The sequence below is a fragment of the Copadichromis virginalis genome, linkage group LG18, assembly GCF_057382275.1.
Source record: "Copadichromis virginalis isolate Kocher_CV1m ecotype Utaka linkage group LG18, C_Virginalis_male_GT1.1, whole genome shotgun sequence".
Lineage (NCBI taxonomy): Eukaryota > Metazoa > Chordata > Actinopteri > Cichliformes > Cichlidae > Copadichromis > Copadichromis virginalis.
Window position 1 is genome coordinate 1,128,521 of NC_140635.1, and position 15,624 is coordinate 1,144,144.

Below are 15,624 nucleotides of genomic sequence, written 5' to 3' on the forward strand. Positions count from 1 at the left end.
AGAGAAATGAAGCAGTAAAGATCAGAGACAGAGACAGAGCTGCTGTGGAAGCAGAAAACTATTTGATTGGCTCAGCGATTAAACTGGCCCCACCCACTGAAGTTGAGCTCATCCAATGACATTATTTGTTGGTCATTGTGCTGCAGTGGAAGAACATTGTTCATGTGCTGTCTGTCTGGCTTTAATAACTCCAAAGACATGTTGCTGCACCTCTTTTTGCTTCTATCTCACATTATAGGTGAGTTTAAGAACAGGGATTAAAGTTTAGTTGAAGCTGCTGCATTAAGCAGATATACAGACTGCATTTCACTACTTTTCTTCTTTCTTTTTCCAGGACTAACAGCTGGAGACTCAATCACTCCTCAACAACCTGAAGTCACTGAAACAGAAGGAAAATCTGTCACACTCACATGTAGCCATGAGACAAGTGCAAGTGATGTTTGGCTTTATTGGTACAGACATGATTCTGACCTTCAGGCTCCTCAGTTTATACTCTGGAAAGGAGCCAAAGACTTCAGTGGTTATGAATATATTCCTGATAATTGATATGACTCAGAAACATCTTCTTCATCAACTAATCTGACCATAGCAGCCCTAACCCTGGCAGACACAGCTCTCTACTACTGTGCTCTAGAAACACAGTGATACAAAGTGTAGAAGAGGCTGTACAAAAACCTGAACACAGATATCTGACTACTCTTCAAAGAGGAGGGAAGTGGTATTCAAAGCACAGCTTCATATCAGATGGATTCTGCTAATTCCTGTTTTATCAGAGTCACTGTGGTTACAGCTGCTAATGAAACACTGTGGGAGGATTCACATGAGCAGCAAATCCACATCAACCACAAACCAACTGCAGGAACGTTCAAATGTGACATTTTCATATTAAAAGCATTTCTGTTCTTTCAAGAGTGCTACATATATTGACACAGATTTAAATTCCAGGCTTGATAATGTTTTTGGCTCCACCCACTGGTGTTGAACTCAACCAATGAGATGATTTCTGTCTGCAGGATTTAAAGCACAACCAGCCTGATGCTGAGGAGAAGGACTGCAGCAGAGAGACTGCATAGTTTCTTTATTCTGAGGTCTATTACAGTTTCTCTAATGTTAGAATCATCATGTCTCAGAATGATGCTGAAAAAGTAGTTCATGCATTTAGGTGGGACGACTGTAATTCACTATTTTCAGGTTGTCCTAAAAACTCCCTGAAAAGCCTGCAGTTGATCCAAAATGCTGCACCAAGAGTACCGACAGAGAAGCAGCTTCCAGTTTGGTTTCAGGAGACAGACACTATCTCTACTTTTAAGATTAGACTTCAAACTTTCCTTTTTGCTAAAGCATAAAATTAGGGCTCAACCAAATGACCCTGAATCGCTGGTCTTAAAAGCCGGCGTTGTGCCAAAAAAGTGTTTGCCTGCCAAAACTGATTTCCAATGTTTCCGTGTTTAATATCTTCATGTATGTCGGTAAATAAGTGTTGGTGAACATGGTTTACAGAGGGGTTTTATATATACAATAACTACCTGTTGTTCAAGTATCTTTATAACTGGTTATAATGTAGGTACAGTTGATACATTTGTTGCGCTGTCTGCTGTCCGCTTGGCCAGATTACACTTAAAAAATAAATTTGTAATGTCAACAAGATTGTTTGTGAACTGGATAAATAAAGGATATATAAAAGTCACTGCCAAAAACTGATTGCAGCTTCTACCTGTTACAGGAATGTTGCTGGTGGCTCAAAGTGACGTGATGTCATTAATGAGGGAAACATTTGACATGTTTCACGTATTATAGACCAACAAGTTATTTATAGCAGGTTAAATATGAGCAATCAGTTTAGGGCAAAAACCAGAAATCAGTTTTTGGCACAACATCGGTCATTCTTACACATGTGCTGTATCATATAAAATATATAAACTAAATATCTTTGCAGACCACCCTGTGTGATTCTCCACTCGCCGACCAGGAAAGACCAACCGCAGGTCTCAGTTGCAGCAGCCCATCCACGTCTGATCTTGCTCGGGCAGATTCAGCAACACTGCCAGAGACTTCCTGTAATCTATTACAGTTGTTAAAGAAACGGTCCAGGAACAGGTCAATCAGGTTAATCCTGTGTGAACAACTGAAAATATTGTTTTTTCATCTTTACTGTGTATTTGAAATATTCTTGTTTAATCTCTTTAATCTTGTAATATATATTTCAGTCTGTATCGCCCGAGTGGGCGATCGTGGCTCAAGAGTTGGGAGTTCGCCTTGTAATCGGAAGGTTGCCAGCTTGGACAGTCTCGGTCATTGGTCCTTGTGCAAGACACTTCACCCGTTGCCTACTGGTGGTGGTCAGAGGGCCCGGTGGCGCCAGTGTCCGGCAGCCTCGCCTCTGTCAGTGCGCCCCAGGGTGGCTGTGGCTACAATGTAGCTCCATCACCAGTGTGTGAATGTGTGTGTGAATGGGTGGATGACTGAATGTAGTGTAAAGTGCTTTATAGATAGTAAATGCAGGCCATTTACTATTTTAACGGGCGCTCAAAAGTTTGAGTACATTTCCCCTATTTTAGCTTCACTTCACTGGCTGCCCATTTCTTTTAGGATTCATTTTAAACTTCCTCTATTTGCTTTTAAAGCTCTGCATGGCCTAGCCCCATCTTATCTCTCTGAGCTGCTACAGCCTTATACACCTACCGGCTCTCTCAGGTAAGCTGATCAGCTCCTCCTGAATGTACCCAGGACTGGGTGTAAACTTAGAGGAGATCGTGCTTTTGTTGTATCAGCTCCCAAACTGTGGAACGACTCCCTTTAGAGATTAGACAGGCCACTTCCCTACCTGTTTTTAAGTCACTCCAGAAAACCCACCTCTTTACCCTGGCCTTTGACACCACGTGAGATGTTGGTTTTTATTTTTTTGTTTTATTTTAGTTGTTTCTACGCAGTTTTGTCTTGTTTTTTTTAGTATAGGGCTGTTTTAATTTTTATGTATTATGTGTTTTATTTATTTACTTTTGCTGTTTTCTGTTATTCTATTGTTTTTAACTTATTTTATGTACAGAACTTTACAAGTGAAGAATAGTACAGGAGAGTATAAATACAGGTTTAATGCTTTATTTAATACTTGCAGAACAACAAATGAAAATTGTACACTTATACCTGCCTACCAAACCTGGGGTTCTCACAGAAAGTCTAGATTCTTAAGCAACTTAAAAATACCAGTAAATTCATGTAAATGCACTAAATGAGCTAAATAAAGAAAACAAATATCAATATAAAGGCCATCTCAATTAAAACAAAAACAAACATCTTTTATATATTCAAAAAGAAACTAGCAGCACGGTGGTGCAGTGGCTAGCACCATCCCCTCACAGTAAGAAGGTCCTGGTTGGCTCAGGCCTCCCTGTGTGGAGTCTGCATGTTCTGTCTGGGTACTCCAGCTTCCTCCCACAGTCCAAAGACATGGATGTTGTTCTAAATAGTGATTATATTGACCACAGGTGAAAGTGTAACTGGTTGACTCTGATAGTCTGGCAGCCACATCATCACCACAGTGGACAGCATCATGTTTAAGCTGTAGATGGAAAAACATAGAAACAGCTCCTAGATTTCAGTTTGCCGGAACAGAGCACCCCCCCTCCTCAGAAAAAGAAAGCATATACTATCAATGGAGATTAACACGACCAGACTTGCTTTATATAAACTAAATTAACAAAACTTTTTTTTTTTTTGGCCTGTCCCGTTTGGCTCTTTTGCATCAGAATTGTTGTCTAAAGGCAAAGAAAGATGCCCAACGGATTTACTTTACCAAACTGACCATCCCAGCCTTGCCGTAATGGTCCATTTGATTCACCTTTTATTGTTTATTTTATTTTCACTTACTGAATATGGGACAGACTTGACTGGGGGAAAGAAGGGGAGAAAGAAAGAGGGAAAGAGAAACAGCTGAGAAGAGGGACGGGGGTGAAGGGCAAAAACCAAAAACCAACAGAACGAGCAGAGAAAAAAATGCATATATCAATCACCTGGATCACCTGCTGAGAAAGAAAAAAGAAAGCAAGCAGAAGAGAACAAGAGTAATAGAATAAACAACATCACAATGATATATGGGAATATGACAGTAAATACTAAATGTTAAACATTATTGTGCAGCACATAAGATCAACAGAACACAGTGTGCTTTGAGGTAGGAGCCAAAAAGGGTGTAGTTTGTGGGTGTGATCACCCGTGTGTACACCTGTGAGCATGGACGCGCTTGTTTTTTTAAAAGGTTCCTTCATGTAATGATCTGCTAGAGGGTGTGGGGGGGCCACAGCCCCGTCCTCCAGGGCATGAAGCAGGTATGGAGGAGATCAAAACTCCAGACATCCAGAGGCCCCCAGAACACAAGAGACCAAGGAAGACCAACAGAGGGGCAGCCGCGCCACTGTCCCAGAAAGAGCTGAGGAGAGTCCCAGATGAGGGCTCACTCAGCAGCCGCGGAGCAGAAGCCAGGGGGGGTTGCAATTAACAAAACTAAAATCCCAGTCAGAATAAACGCTGCCATTATCAGATGACAATAAAATGATTAAAAATTTATAGAGAACATAAAAAAAATATACCAATAAAACACTTGCTGAAAGTATGACAAAAGAGTGTGCGCGTGGCTCTCACTAGAGCTCTGATACTTTAAACTGGACCCATTTAAACGTTAAAGCTTATAGTTCCAAAGCCTAAGAAAATATTTGCTTTACTTTGTTCCAAACTAAATTCATTGTATTGTTTTTGTGATCCATCTTCTAATAGCTAAAATTAAATTAGTGCAAAAGATTTAGCAGCAGATTAGAATCAAGTATAACAACACTTGTATGTTTTCTGCATACTAAATGAATACATGCACATTCCAGTTAAACCTCTCAACTTTACCTGCTCTTTAACAAGTTATGTGTTCAGTCTAAGTTACCATGACCTTTAAATTAATATTTATATTCATAGCTCTTTCAATTATTCATTCCTGAACAGGATAATTAAAGCCAGATTTTAAAAAGCAAGTTTTGTGACACAAACCTCTGACTTTTAGCTCAAAGCAGCTCACTGAGCCAATAATCTTGTATCGATAGTGCGCCGCTTAGCGTGAGTTTTCATGTGGCGCAACAAATGAGTTCTAGAGTTAAACATTTTCCCACATGTTTTACATCCATACGGTTTCTCGCCTGTGTGTGTTCTTATGTGCTCTGTCAACATAGAGTCACGGCTGAACGATTTCCCACATGTTTTACAATGATATGGTTTCTCACCAGTGTGCGTCTTCAGGTGCTTCAGTAAATCACTGTTATAAGCAAACATTTTCCCACATGTTGTACAAGGATAAGGCTTCTCACCTGTGTGAGCTCTTCTGTGCTTCCCCAAAGAGCCAGTACATACAAAACCCTTACCACAAATAGTGCATGAAAACGGTTTCTCGCCTGTGTGGATTCTATAATGTCTTGTCATTTCACAATTATATCGGAATACCTTTCCACAAACATCACATTTTAAATACTTTTTACTTTTATCAGAGTTACACCTACTCCCTGATGCTGTCGAGTCTTTTTCATTCTTGGGACTTTTGTTCGTAAATCGAATTGATTCTGAATCGAGTTTCTCACTTCGTCTCTGATCTTGGTTCTCAGCTACAGCAGAGCTAAGAAACAGGAGCCGCTGCCCATCTGTTTCGTTTTGGTCACTTTTGTCACAAGTAGTGGTCACCATAAAGGTATCCGTCTCCTCCTTCAGTACAAGCTGCTCTCCCTCCGGTTCCTCCTTAACCTGCGGAGATTCTGATTCCCCCTGTTCCAGACTGGAGTTGTTCTCCTGATTACAGACCTGCTGCTTAGTCGGTACCTTCTCCTTCTTAAGAACATGTTGCTGTGGGACATCTGGAGGGACAAAAGGAGACAACACAAAGAAACTGATATGATACCAGAAAAACAGAAGCAAATTTGCTGTCAAATCAACTAAAGAACAGCAATAAGGGTAAACCAACATTAAACTACAAGCTGATGTTGGAAAAAAAATGTTTCCCCTCTTTAAAAAAAGCACTCCATGAAGCTGGAACATAGTATTATTTACCTGAGAATAAAATGAACGGTTTCTCTTTAGCACCGTAGCCAGCCTGACAAAAAGTCCAAGCACTGTTGAGCCAGTGATTCCTTTCGCTCTTTTTTTTTTTTAAACTGAGTTTTACATGTATCAATGGCCTTGTCCCAGACTTAGTGAGCAGAATGATTTTCATAGCAGCACAGGAGTCACAAAAAGAAGAGCAGCTCCTGGACACTGCTAACTACCAAAACACCAAACATTATTTGGTCAATTCTTGTTTTCCTAATCCTAAATGTCAACAGATCAGCGTTTTTTAATTCCAAGGTGAAACAATGGCTGAAACAAAAACAAATCTGTGGACACTAATGTAAACCAGCCTGCTTTATTGTGGGCTGTTTACATCAACCAGCAAAGAGGATAAAGTGCATCTCCATGTAGCTCCTGTTATTAGTTACAGTAACTTACAGACAAGAAACAGATCTTTCAGATAGAATGTATCTGCAATAAAACCTCCCCCAGCACAGAGTGGCTGGAGAGGAATGTCTTTGATCTTATAGTTTGAACTTAGACAAATTTAAGAAACACAATGACAACATTCAACAATTTGACGTAACAGTCGTGTTTACGAGTGCCTGTGAGGAGTCGAGCTGCAGCATCCTGAACTAGCTGCAGATGAGACAGCAGAGCTGATACCAGAATAAAGACTGTTGCAGCCGTCAAGCCTGGATGAATGCGTGGATCACTTTCTCAAAGTCAGCTGATGACATAATGTTCATAATTTTTCCAAAGGCCCTGAGCTGGAAGGAGCTGGCTCTTACAACAGAATTTATTTGTTTGTCAAATGAAAAACTGCCATCAAAGAGAGTTCTGGACTTTTCCAGAGCGCCAAGGTCAACCTTAAGAGAAGAACGAGGGTCAGAAGGTCTAAATAGTACGATCTCAGTATTTTGACCGTTTACATTCAAAATATGTAATGCCAACTACAGGGAGTGCAGAATTATTAGGCAAATGAGTATTTTGTCCACATCATCCTCTTCATGCATGTTGTCTTACTCCAAGCTGTATAGGCTCGAAAGCCTACTACCAATTAAGCATATTAGGTGATGTGCATCTCTGTAATGAGAAGGGGTGTGGTCTAATGACATCAACACCCTATATCAGGTGTGCATAATTATTAGGTAACGTCCTTTCCTTTGGCAAAATGGGTCAAAAGAAGGACTTGACAGGCTCAGAAAAGTCAAAAATAGTGAGATATCTTGCAGAGGGATGCAGCAGTCTCAAAATTGCAAAGCTTCTGAAGCGTGATCATCGAACAATCAAGCGTTTCATTCAAAATAGTCAACAGGGTCGCAAGAAGCGTGTGGAAAAACCAAGGCGCAAAATAACTGCCCATGGACTGAGAAAAGTCAAGCGTGCAGCTGCAGATGCCACTTGCCACCAGTTTGGCCATATTTCAGAGCTGCAACATCACTGGAGTGCCCAAAAGCACAAGGTGTGCAATACTCAGAGACATGGCCAAGGTAAGAAAGGCTGAAAGACGACCACCACTGAACAAGACACACAAGCTGAAACGTCAAGACTGGGCCAAGAAATATCTCAAGACTGGTTTTTCTAAGGTTTTATGGACTGATGAAATGAGAGTGAGTCTTGATGGGCCAGATGGATGGGCCCGTGGCTGGATTGGTAAAGGGCAGAGAGCTCCAGTCCCACTCAGACGCCAGCAAGGTGGAGGTGGAGTACTGGTTTGGGCTGGTATCATCAAAGATGAGCTTGTGGGGCCTTTTCGGGTTGAGGATGGAGTCAAGCTCAACTCCCAGTCCTACTGCCAGTTTCTGGAAGACACCTTCTTCAAGCAGTGGTACAGGAAGAAGTCTGCATCCTTCAAGAAAAACATGATTTTCATGCAGGACAATGCGCCATCACACGCGTCCAAGTACTCCACAGCGTGGCTGGCAAGAAAGGGTATAAAAGAAGAAAAACTAATGACATGGCCTCCTTGTTCACCTGATCTGAACCCCATTGAGAACCTGTGGTCCATCATCAAATGTGAGATTTACAAGGAGGGAAAACAGTACACCTCTCTGAACAGTGTCTGGGAGGCTGTGGTTGCTGCTGCACGCAATGTTGATGGTGAACAGATCAAAACACTGACAGGATCCATGGATGGCAGGCTTTTGAGTGTCCTTGCAAAGAAAGGTGGCTATATTGGTCACTGATTTGTTTTTGTTTTGTTTTTGAATGTCAGAAATGTATATTTGTGAATGTGGAGATGTTATATTGGTGTCACTGGTAAAAATAAATAATTGAAATGGGTATATATTTGTTTTTTGTTAAGTTGCCTAATAATTATGCACAGTAATAGTCACCTGCACACACAGATATCCCCCTAAAATAGCTAAAACTACAAACAAACTAAAAACTACTTCCAAAAATATTCAGCTTTGATATTAATGAGTTTTTTGGGTTCATTGAGAACATGGTTGTTGTTCAATAATAAAATTATTCCTCAAAAATACAACTTGCCTAATAATTCTGCACTCCCAGTATGATTTCATGTCATCAAGGCAGTCCAGCAATTTTTAAAGAGTCTGTAGATTTTTTAAAAAAAGGAAAGTAGATTTGAGATTCATCGGCGTAACAGTGAAACGACAGTCAGTCAGTCGGTGCTCTGTCTTTGTGTCGTCACAGTTCACGGTGCTAATGTGGGCTACACGTCTGTGCTTCATGCCTCAGATGGAACTATCACAGTGTAAGAGAGAGATTCTCCGTGCAGTAAATGTAACACATGACTGAAGTGGAGCTCTGACAGACGACACAGCGTTTAGTTCAAAGGTCATTTTTGCTTGTTATGAAGCAAATTAAAAACTGACGGGCTGTGCTGAGTCTGTCTTTGCTCCCCAGAACAAATGCACCCACTGTTTATGATGGAGGTGACAGGTGCTGTCAGCCCAGCTCCATCAGCTGTGTAACTCACTGTAACACTGGGTGTGGTCTGTGGCTGCAGAGGAGGGTGGTGCAGTGAGTTCAGGGGTGTGAGTCAAGCTGGGTCCATGACACAACTGTGTTACAGAAATCGAATGTTAACTTTAACTGGAAACCAGCCTGGAGACCTGAGACCTGCTGTCAGTCTGCTACAAACAGAGTGAACTGAAGACGCTGAGTCACATCAAACATCAGAACGAAGTCAGAGAAACCACATCACTGACTCGTGTGTACAGCTCACACTGACACACACTTCAATGCTACAAACACTTTAGAATCAAAGAAATCACATGAAAGTCATCGATGTTGGTGGCAACATGACGGCTGTGTGGTCTGGACTGAGCTCGATAAAAGAAAACTGAGTATGTATAGGGCTGCTCAATTAATCGAATTTTAATCACGATTACGATCTGGGCTTTCAACGATCTTTAAAAATGACTGAGCCGATTATTAGCCCCTCCCTCAAGCTTTACTCTCGCGCTGCTCCGTGTGGCAAATCAAGCGCACCTCTCTGCATTTCGAACACGCATCACAACAATTAAGAGGACCCGAGGGAAGCTCGGAAAGCTAAGCAGAAGTTACTTGGAGAGGAGAGTGACTGCCGTTGGTTGAAAAGAGAGGTAAAAAAAAAAACAAAAAACTTCAGTGGTGTGGAAACATTATGGGTTCACGGAGTCAGACGTGGATCAAGTAGACACAGTGTGTAAACGTTGCTACGGTGTCGTAGCTGCACCACAGAGCAACACTGCAAAGTTCACTAAACATAGATGTTTACATTTTTCATTAATTTTTTTATATTGCAAACATTTGCACTGTTATCAGTATTTGCACTATTTTATATTATTTTTTAAAGTCATTATTCAACACATTGTTATTGTTAACCCTTTAAATCCCTGTAGAACTGGACCGTGTAAGCTAGCGCAATAATTTTGTTTGCATATGAAACCAGAGGAGTTGCACTTACATCTTATGCCATCAGCTTGTCCCAAGTCACGGTTTCCTTCCACATAAAGCTTTGCAAAAATTGCATAAAAAGCGCTTGCAGGAACAAAAACATAATATTCCAGAAACACGCTTTGCCGATCTGATCAGCTGTTCGTAACACTTCCCACATTGAAAAAGACGTCAACGCGAACTATCACATGTCCGTCATTTCCCGTCCGAAACCGGAAGTGATGTCATTTTCGCGGAAAATGTAGTTTTTTACTTGTAGGCCTTAAAAGACTATACTGGTGTTTTTATAAGTCATGTTTGACTTTTCTGAATAGTTTCTGGGATGCTTAGAACTCAAATTGCACAGCTGGAAATAGTTTATTTTGATGCACCTGCTGTTTTCTTTGCAAATTTGCATCATAGGATTGTTTTTTGTTTTTCCTGCAGTATATAAAAATTGGTGTATCTCCAAAATAAAACTATGAAGACACTCAAAATAAATTTGCTGTTGCTGTAAACTATTTTTTGCAACTTTTTTGTATTTAAAGTTTTGAGGGATAAGCCTCTTAAATTTCTCCAAGTAGAAATATATGTAAAAAAAACAAAAACAATTTTCAATTTTTTTGTAGTTTATTGCACTTTTTTGCCATTAATGTAGTTACTATGGACTTAATGCATACATATTATTAAAATATGGGCTATAACAGTTGTATTGATGTATAGCAACTTGAAATGCTCACAAATGGCTCTATAACATGTAAAAATATAATATAAGCTCTGGCGGACTTGGTTCTATGGTAGGTCTTAAAGGGTTAAATAAATATCGTCAAATAATCGAGATCTCAATTTCAGTGAAAATAATCGTGATTATCATTTTTGCCATAATCGAGCCGCCCTAAGTATGTAAAACATTTATATTCTACACTTTAATAAATAATATATATGTATTTATAGTTATAAAGTGAGCTTTGTTTTAATGACACTGGCAAAAGCGCTCGTCCAGCATTCTGAATGTTTCACAGTGAGCGAGGAGGCCGTCACACTGGACCTGCTGCAGCCCCTCAGCTCATGCTGAAACATGATGTTTTAGCTCCTTTATCCTTTAATCCAACTTCACTGTGATTGGCCACCTTTTGAAAACAGCAGGTCTGAAGCGCAGGTGGGGCTGCTGTGCACTTTAGACGACCATATCAGGGATATCTGCTCGCTCTGATCATGCTGTTCTGATCTGTTCATGCGGAGTTCATTCAAACCAGCAGAGAATCACACACTGCTGCTGCATGCTGGGCGATACCTGTGTGTTCATCGTTGGTGCTGCACTCAAACTCCATAAAGGTATCTGTCTCCTCCTTCAGTCCCAGCTGCTCTCCCTCCTGACTGCTGCACAGTTCCTCCTCTTCCTCTTTAATCTGTGGAGCTTCTGGTTCCTCCTGCTCCACACTGGAGCTCCTCTCCTGGTTCCAGAGCTGCTGCTCAGGGAGAACCTCCTCCTCCGCACAGACACGCTGCTGACAGAAGTACTTATTTTTATTCTAAGTAAGTACCACGTGGAACCTTCAGAGGCTCACACACCCTCCGTGCCTTTAAATAAATGTGTGTGTTGAGCAGCTGCTCAGTCTGATTGTGTGTACTGATTAATTTTATTTTTGCTATATTTAAAAATGTAAAATAAAATAAAAAAAGTCCAACTGAGGACTGGGTTTGCAAAATATCCTTTGGTTCGAAAACCTTTGTTAAAACCGTTGTTTTGTATAATTAGAGAAAAATGTTTATAACTGTCCATTATTAAATTCAGTTCTTTGTATTCTTCAACGGCCAAGAAAGACACGCTCAAAGTGGTCTAACTCAAAAGATGATCTTTAATTTTGCATTTTCCGGAAAATGCAGACTTAGCACAGAAACGCCAGCTCAAGTCTGGGGCATCAGCGGCCTGTCTCGCTATATATTTTTGCAGCACGTCAGACCCAGTTTCGATACAAACTCCTTATATGGTACAAGTTCTGGTGCAGCTTTGCACTTCCTCTTTCTAAAGTCTGTTGCCAGGGCAACCTGTCACCCTTAACATAGTTCTCGTGTGGGTCTGGCATACATAAAACAATATAAGCAGACAATAAGTCGGACAATATATTTAAATCCCAACAGACCCCCTCTTGACCTTTCCCCCAGAAAGGTCAAGAGGGGGTTTTGATTGTAGACAATCAAAGGGACGTTATTTATTTTATGGCCTGAACCACCTGACAGTTTTGTGGTGCTGAATAGAAAAATGGGGACGAAATAGTAAACTGAAGAAAATTCTAAAGATGTTAAAAGAGAAACAGCCTGCAGATAAATCACCAAACACATTTTATTATTGCAGCTCATATTATGTTTCCAACACTTTCCAATTAAACACTGTTTTACTTCATCATCATCATCATCATCATCTCTAGCTTTCTCAATCATTGGTCGTTATTATCATCATTATGATTATTATTACAACAACTACTAATTATTAATCTCTGGCTCTCTTCCACAGCTGTCTTTGTCCTGTTTTCCTCCCCTCACTCCCACATGGCCGCCCCTCCCTGAGCCTGGTTCTGCTGGAGGTCTCTTCCTGTTAAAAGGTTGGTTTTCCGTCCCACTGTCACCAAAGCGCTTACTCAAATTGCGTCATATGATTGCTGGGGTTTCCTTGTATTACTGCAGGACCCATACTTTACAATATAAAGTGGCTTGAGGCGGCTATTTTGAGTTGGTGCTATATAAATCGGGTTGAATAAAATGCTTAAATCCGGCCTGATTTCAAACAGGAAGAGAGGGACTGAGCGGGGAGGAAACGGCCCTGGACCGAGTCCAACCCTGACTCTTCCGGGGGCTTTTCGGCACATGGGCCCCCCTCTGAACCAGACTCACAAATCTCCTGATCCTAACTTTGTTTCACTAAATAATCAAGAGAGAAATCCAGGCTGATTTCAGCGCCTGCTGTTTGAATGCAGCGCAGCGCAGTCCTGTCCTCTGTTTGCTCTTTGTTAGCTCACATCTCCAAAAAGTCCTCACAATCAGAAACGTCCCGCAGAGCTGTGATCAGGATCCTCCCTCAGAGGGACACTCACCTGTCCTGTGCAGCTTGATTTGGGGTTTCCAGGTGATATCCAGCAGTCTGCGCTGACGGTCGATCTCTTCCTCGTACTGGACGATCGTTTTTTCAAACTCCAAGAATATTTGTTCAGCAGCAGCAGTTAGTCGCTCGTTGATGAACTCTCTCAGATACTGAACTGAAGGCATCGTTGCTGCCGCGGCTCACACACTCAGCTCACACACTCAGCTCACACAACAACACAACAGTCCCTGTGCTCAGGCACATACACGTGGAAAGCTAACGGTATTAGCGCCTTTCCTTTGTTTTCTTCCGCCTGGTGTCACGTGGTGAGCTTCCGGCAGAGCACACGTGTTGCCTTTAGTTCCTATGTGTACATTTTTAAACTCACCGTTGCAGTAAATGAACAGATTCTAAGCAGCAAGGCTACAGTGCGAAGAGAAAACAGATCCATCAAAAACAAATTATCCTTTTGCCATAAGCATTGTTGCATTGTGTGAAACTAAAACCGGTGAGCATTAGTTTGGTGATGAGAGAGCTCAGAGGAGAACAATCAGACAGGTTGGAGCTGACAGAAAGAACAGCTGTGAACATCAGTCTTATCCAGGGACTCTTCAACATGTGCATTGAAGGAGAGGTAGATCAAACTACCAACGGATAGATTTCACTTTATAGACTTCCTGCTGCAAGATCTCCAAGCAAAGCAGAGCAGCAGAAAGACGTGCTGAGTGTGAAGCTGTCAGCAGGGGGAATAACACAGGGCTGTGAATGAGTCCTGTCACTGTGATCAGGCTCCTCCTTCTAATCCACCAACTTAGTGTTGATGAAGACTAAACAGAGAGATCACAGCTTCTTTATACTTGCTGTAGCTCACAGTTACTCTACACTGCAGATATGACGCCTCTGTTCATCTCAGTGCTGCTGGCTGCTATGTGCCTCGGTATGAACACAACTCTGTTTCTTTGATATCAACATTGACGTGATTCTTTAACAGCACACTGATACTGTTTGTTGGTGTTTTACAGAATGCAGAGCACAAAAAGACAACGTGCTGCAAGCAAGAGGAGAAGAGACTGCTGCTGCAGGAGGCACAGTGACACTTGACTGTCTCTATAACAGCAGTGGAACAACTAATTATCTCTTCTGGTACAAACAGGATGGAAACAACAGCCCCAAATTCATCCTGAGCCGTTTTAGTGGGGATCAAGGAAACATAGCAGAGGAGTTCAAGGAGAGATTTTCCTCCACACTGGATTCCAGCATCAGATCAGTTCCTCTGAAGATCCAGAAGCTTCAGCTGTCTGACTCTGCTGTGTACTACTGTGCTCTGCGGCCCACAGTGACAGGAAACAGCAAAACTCTGTACAAAAACCTTTGGAGCAAAGACAACAGAATACTCCACAACATCCACTAGAGGGAGCCACACACTGTTAAACCTCTGATTCTTGTGTCATTGGACTGATGACAAAGACAACAGAGAAATGAAGCAGTAAAGATCAGAGACAGAGACAGAGCTGCTGTGGAAGCACAAAACTATTTGATTGGCTGAGCTATTAAACTGGCCCCGCCCACTGAAGTTGAGCTCATCCAATGACATTATTTGTTGGTCATTGTGCTGCAGTGGAAGAACATTGTTCATGTGCTGTCTGTCTGGCTTTAATAACTCCAAAGACATGTTGCTGCACCTCTTTTTGCTTCTATCTCACATTATAGGTGAGTTTAAGAACAGGGATTAAAGTTTAGTTGAAGCTGCTGCATTAAGCAGATATACAGACTGCATTTCACTACTTTTCTTCTTTCTTTTTCCAGGACTAACAGCTGGAGACTCAATCACTCCTCAACAACCTGAAGTCACTAAAACAGAAGGAGAATCTGTCAAACTCACATGTAGCTATGAGACGAGTGATGACATAGTTTACCTTCACTGGTACAGACATGATTCTGACCTTCAAGCTCCTCAGTTTATAATCTGGAAAGGAGCAAGATCTCGGAGTGATCGTCAATATATTCCTGATAAACGTTATAAAACCCAAACATCACCTACATCAACTAATCTGACCATAGCAGCCCTAACCCTGGCAGACACAGCTCTCTACTACTGTGCTCTACAAACACAGTGATACAAAGTGTAGAAGAGGCTGTACAAAAACCTGAACACAGATATCTGACTACTCTTCAAAGAGGAGGGAAGTGGTATTCAAAGCACAGCTTCATATCAGATGGATTCTGCTAATTCCTGTTTTATCAGAGTCACTGTGGTTACAGCTGCTAATGAAACACTGTGGGAGGATTCACATGAGCAGCAAATCCACATCAACCACAAACCAACTGCAGGAACGTTCAGACATAATAAAAACTGTCAAACATCAAAAGCTGCTCATTTACACTATTTTATATTTAGTGGATGAGGACATGCAGAAATGCAGCAGAAGCAAAATAAACAGAGTAACAGAGGTTTATCTCTTTAAGGTAAAATCTCTCACATGAAGCTAAAAGTCCAACCAGGAAGACCATCTCATGCTTGTTCCATTTATTCTCTTTGAACTCATCACATCAGATGATGATGCTCTCCTTCATCATTGTCCTGC

At 41.4% G+C, this 15,624-nt stretch overlaps 1 protein-coding gene across 1 annotated transcript; it reads right to left on the reverse strand.

Moving 5' to 3' along the window:
* Positions 1-3,987: 3,987 nt before the first annotated feature.
* LOC146686841 (uncharacterized) lies at positions 3,988-13,346 on the reverse strand. Its single transcript, XM_085440270.1, has 2 exons — positions 13,053-13,346; positions 3,988-5,882 (listed from the first exon to the last, which is right to left on the reverse strand). Exons 1-2 carry the CDS (start codon positions 13,222-13,224, stop codon positions 5,056-5,058), a joined length of 999 nt encoding a protein of 332 aa, XP_085296396.1. The 5' UTR covers positions 13,225-13,346; the 3' UTR covers positions 3,988-5,055.
* Positions 13,347-15,624: the final 2,278 nt, after the last annotated feature.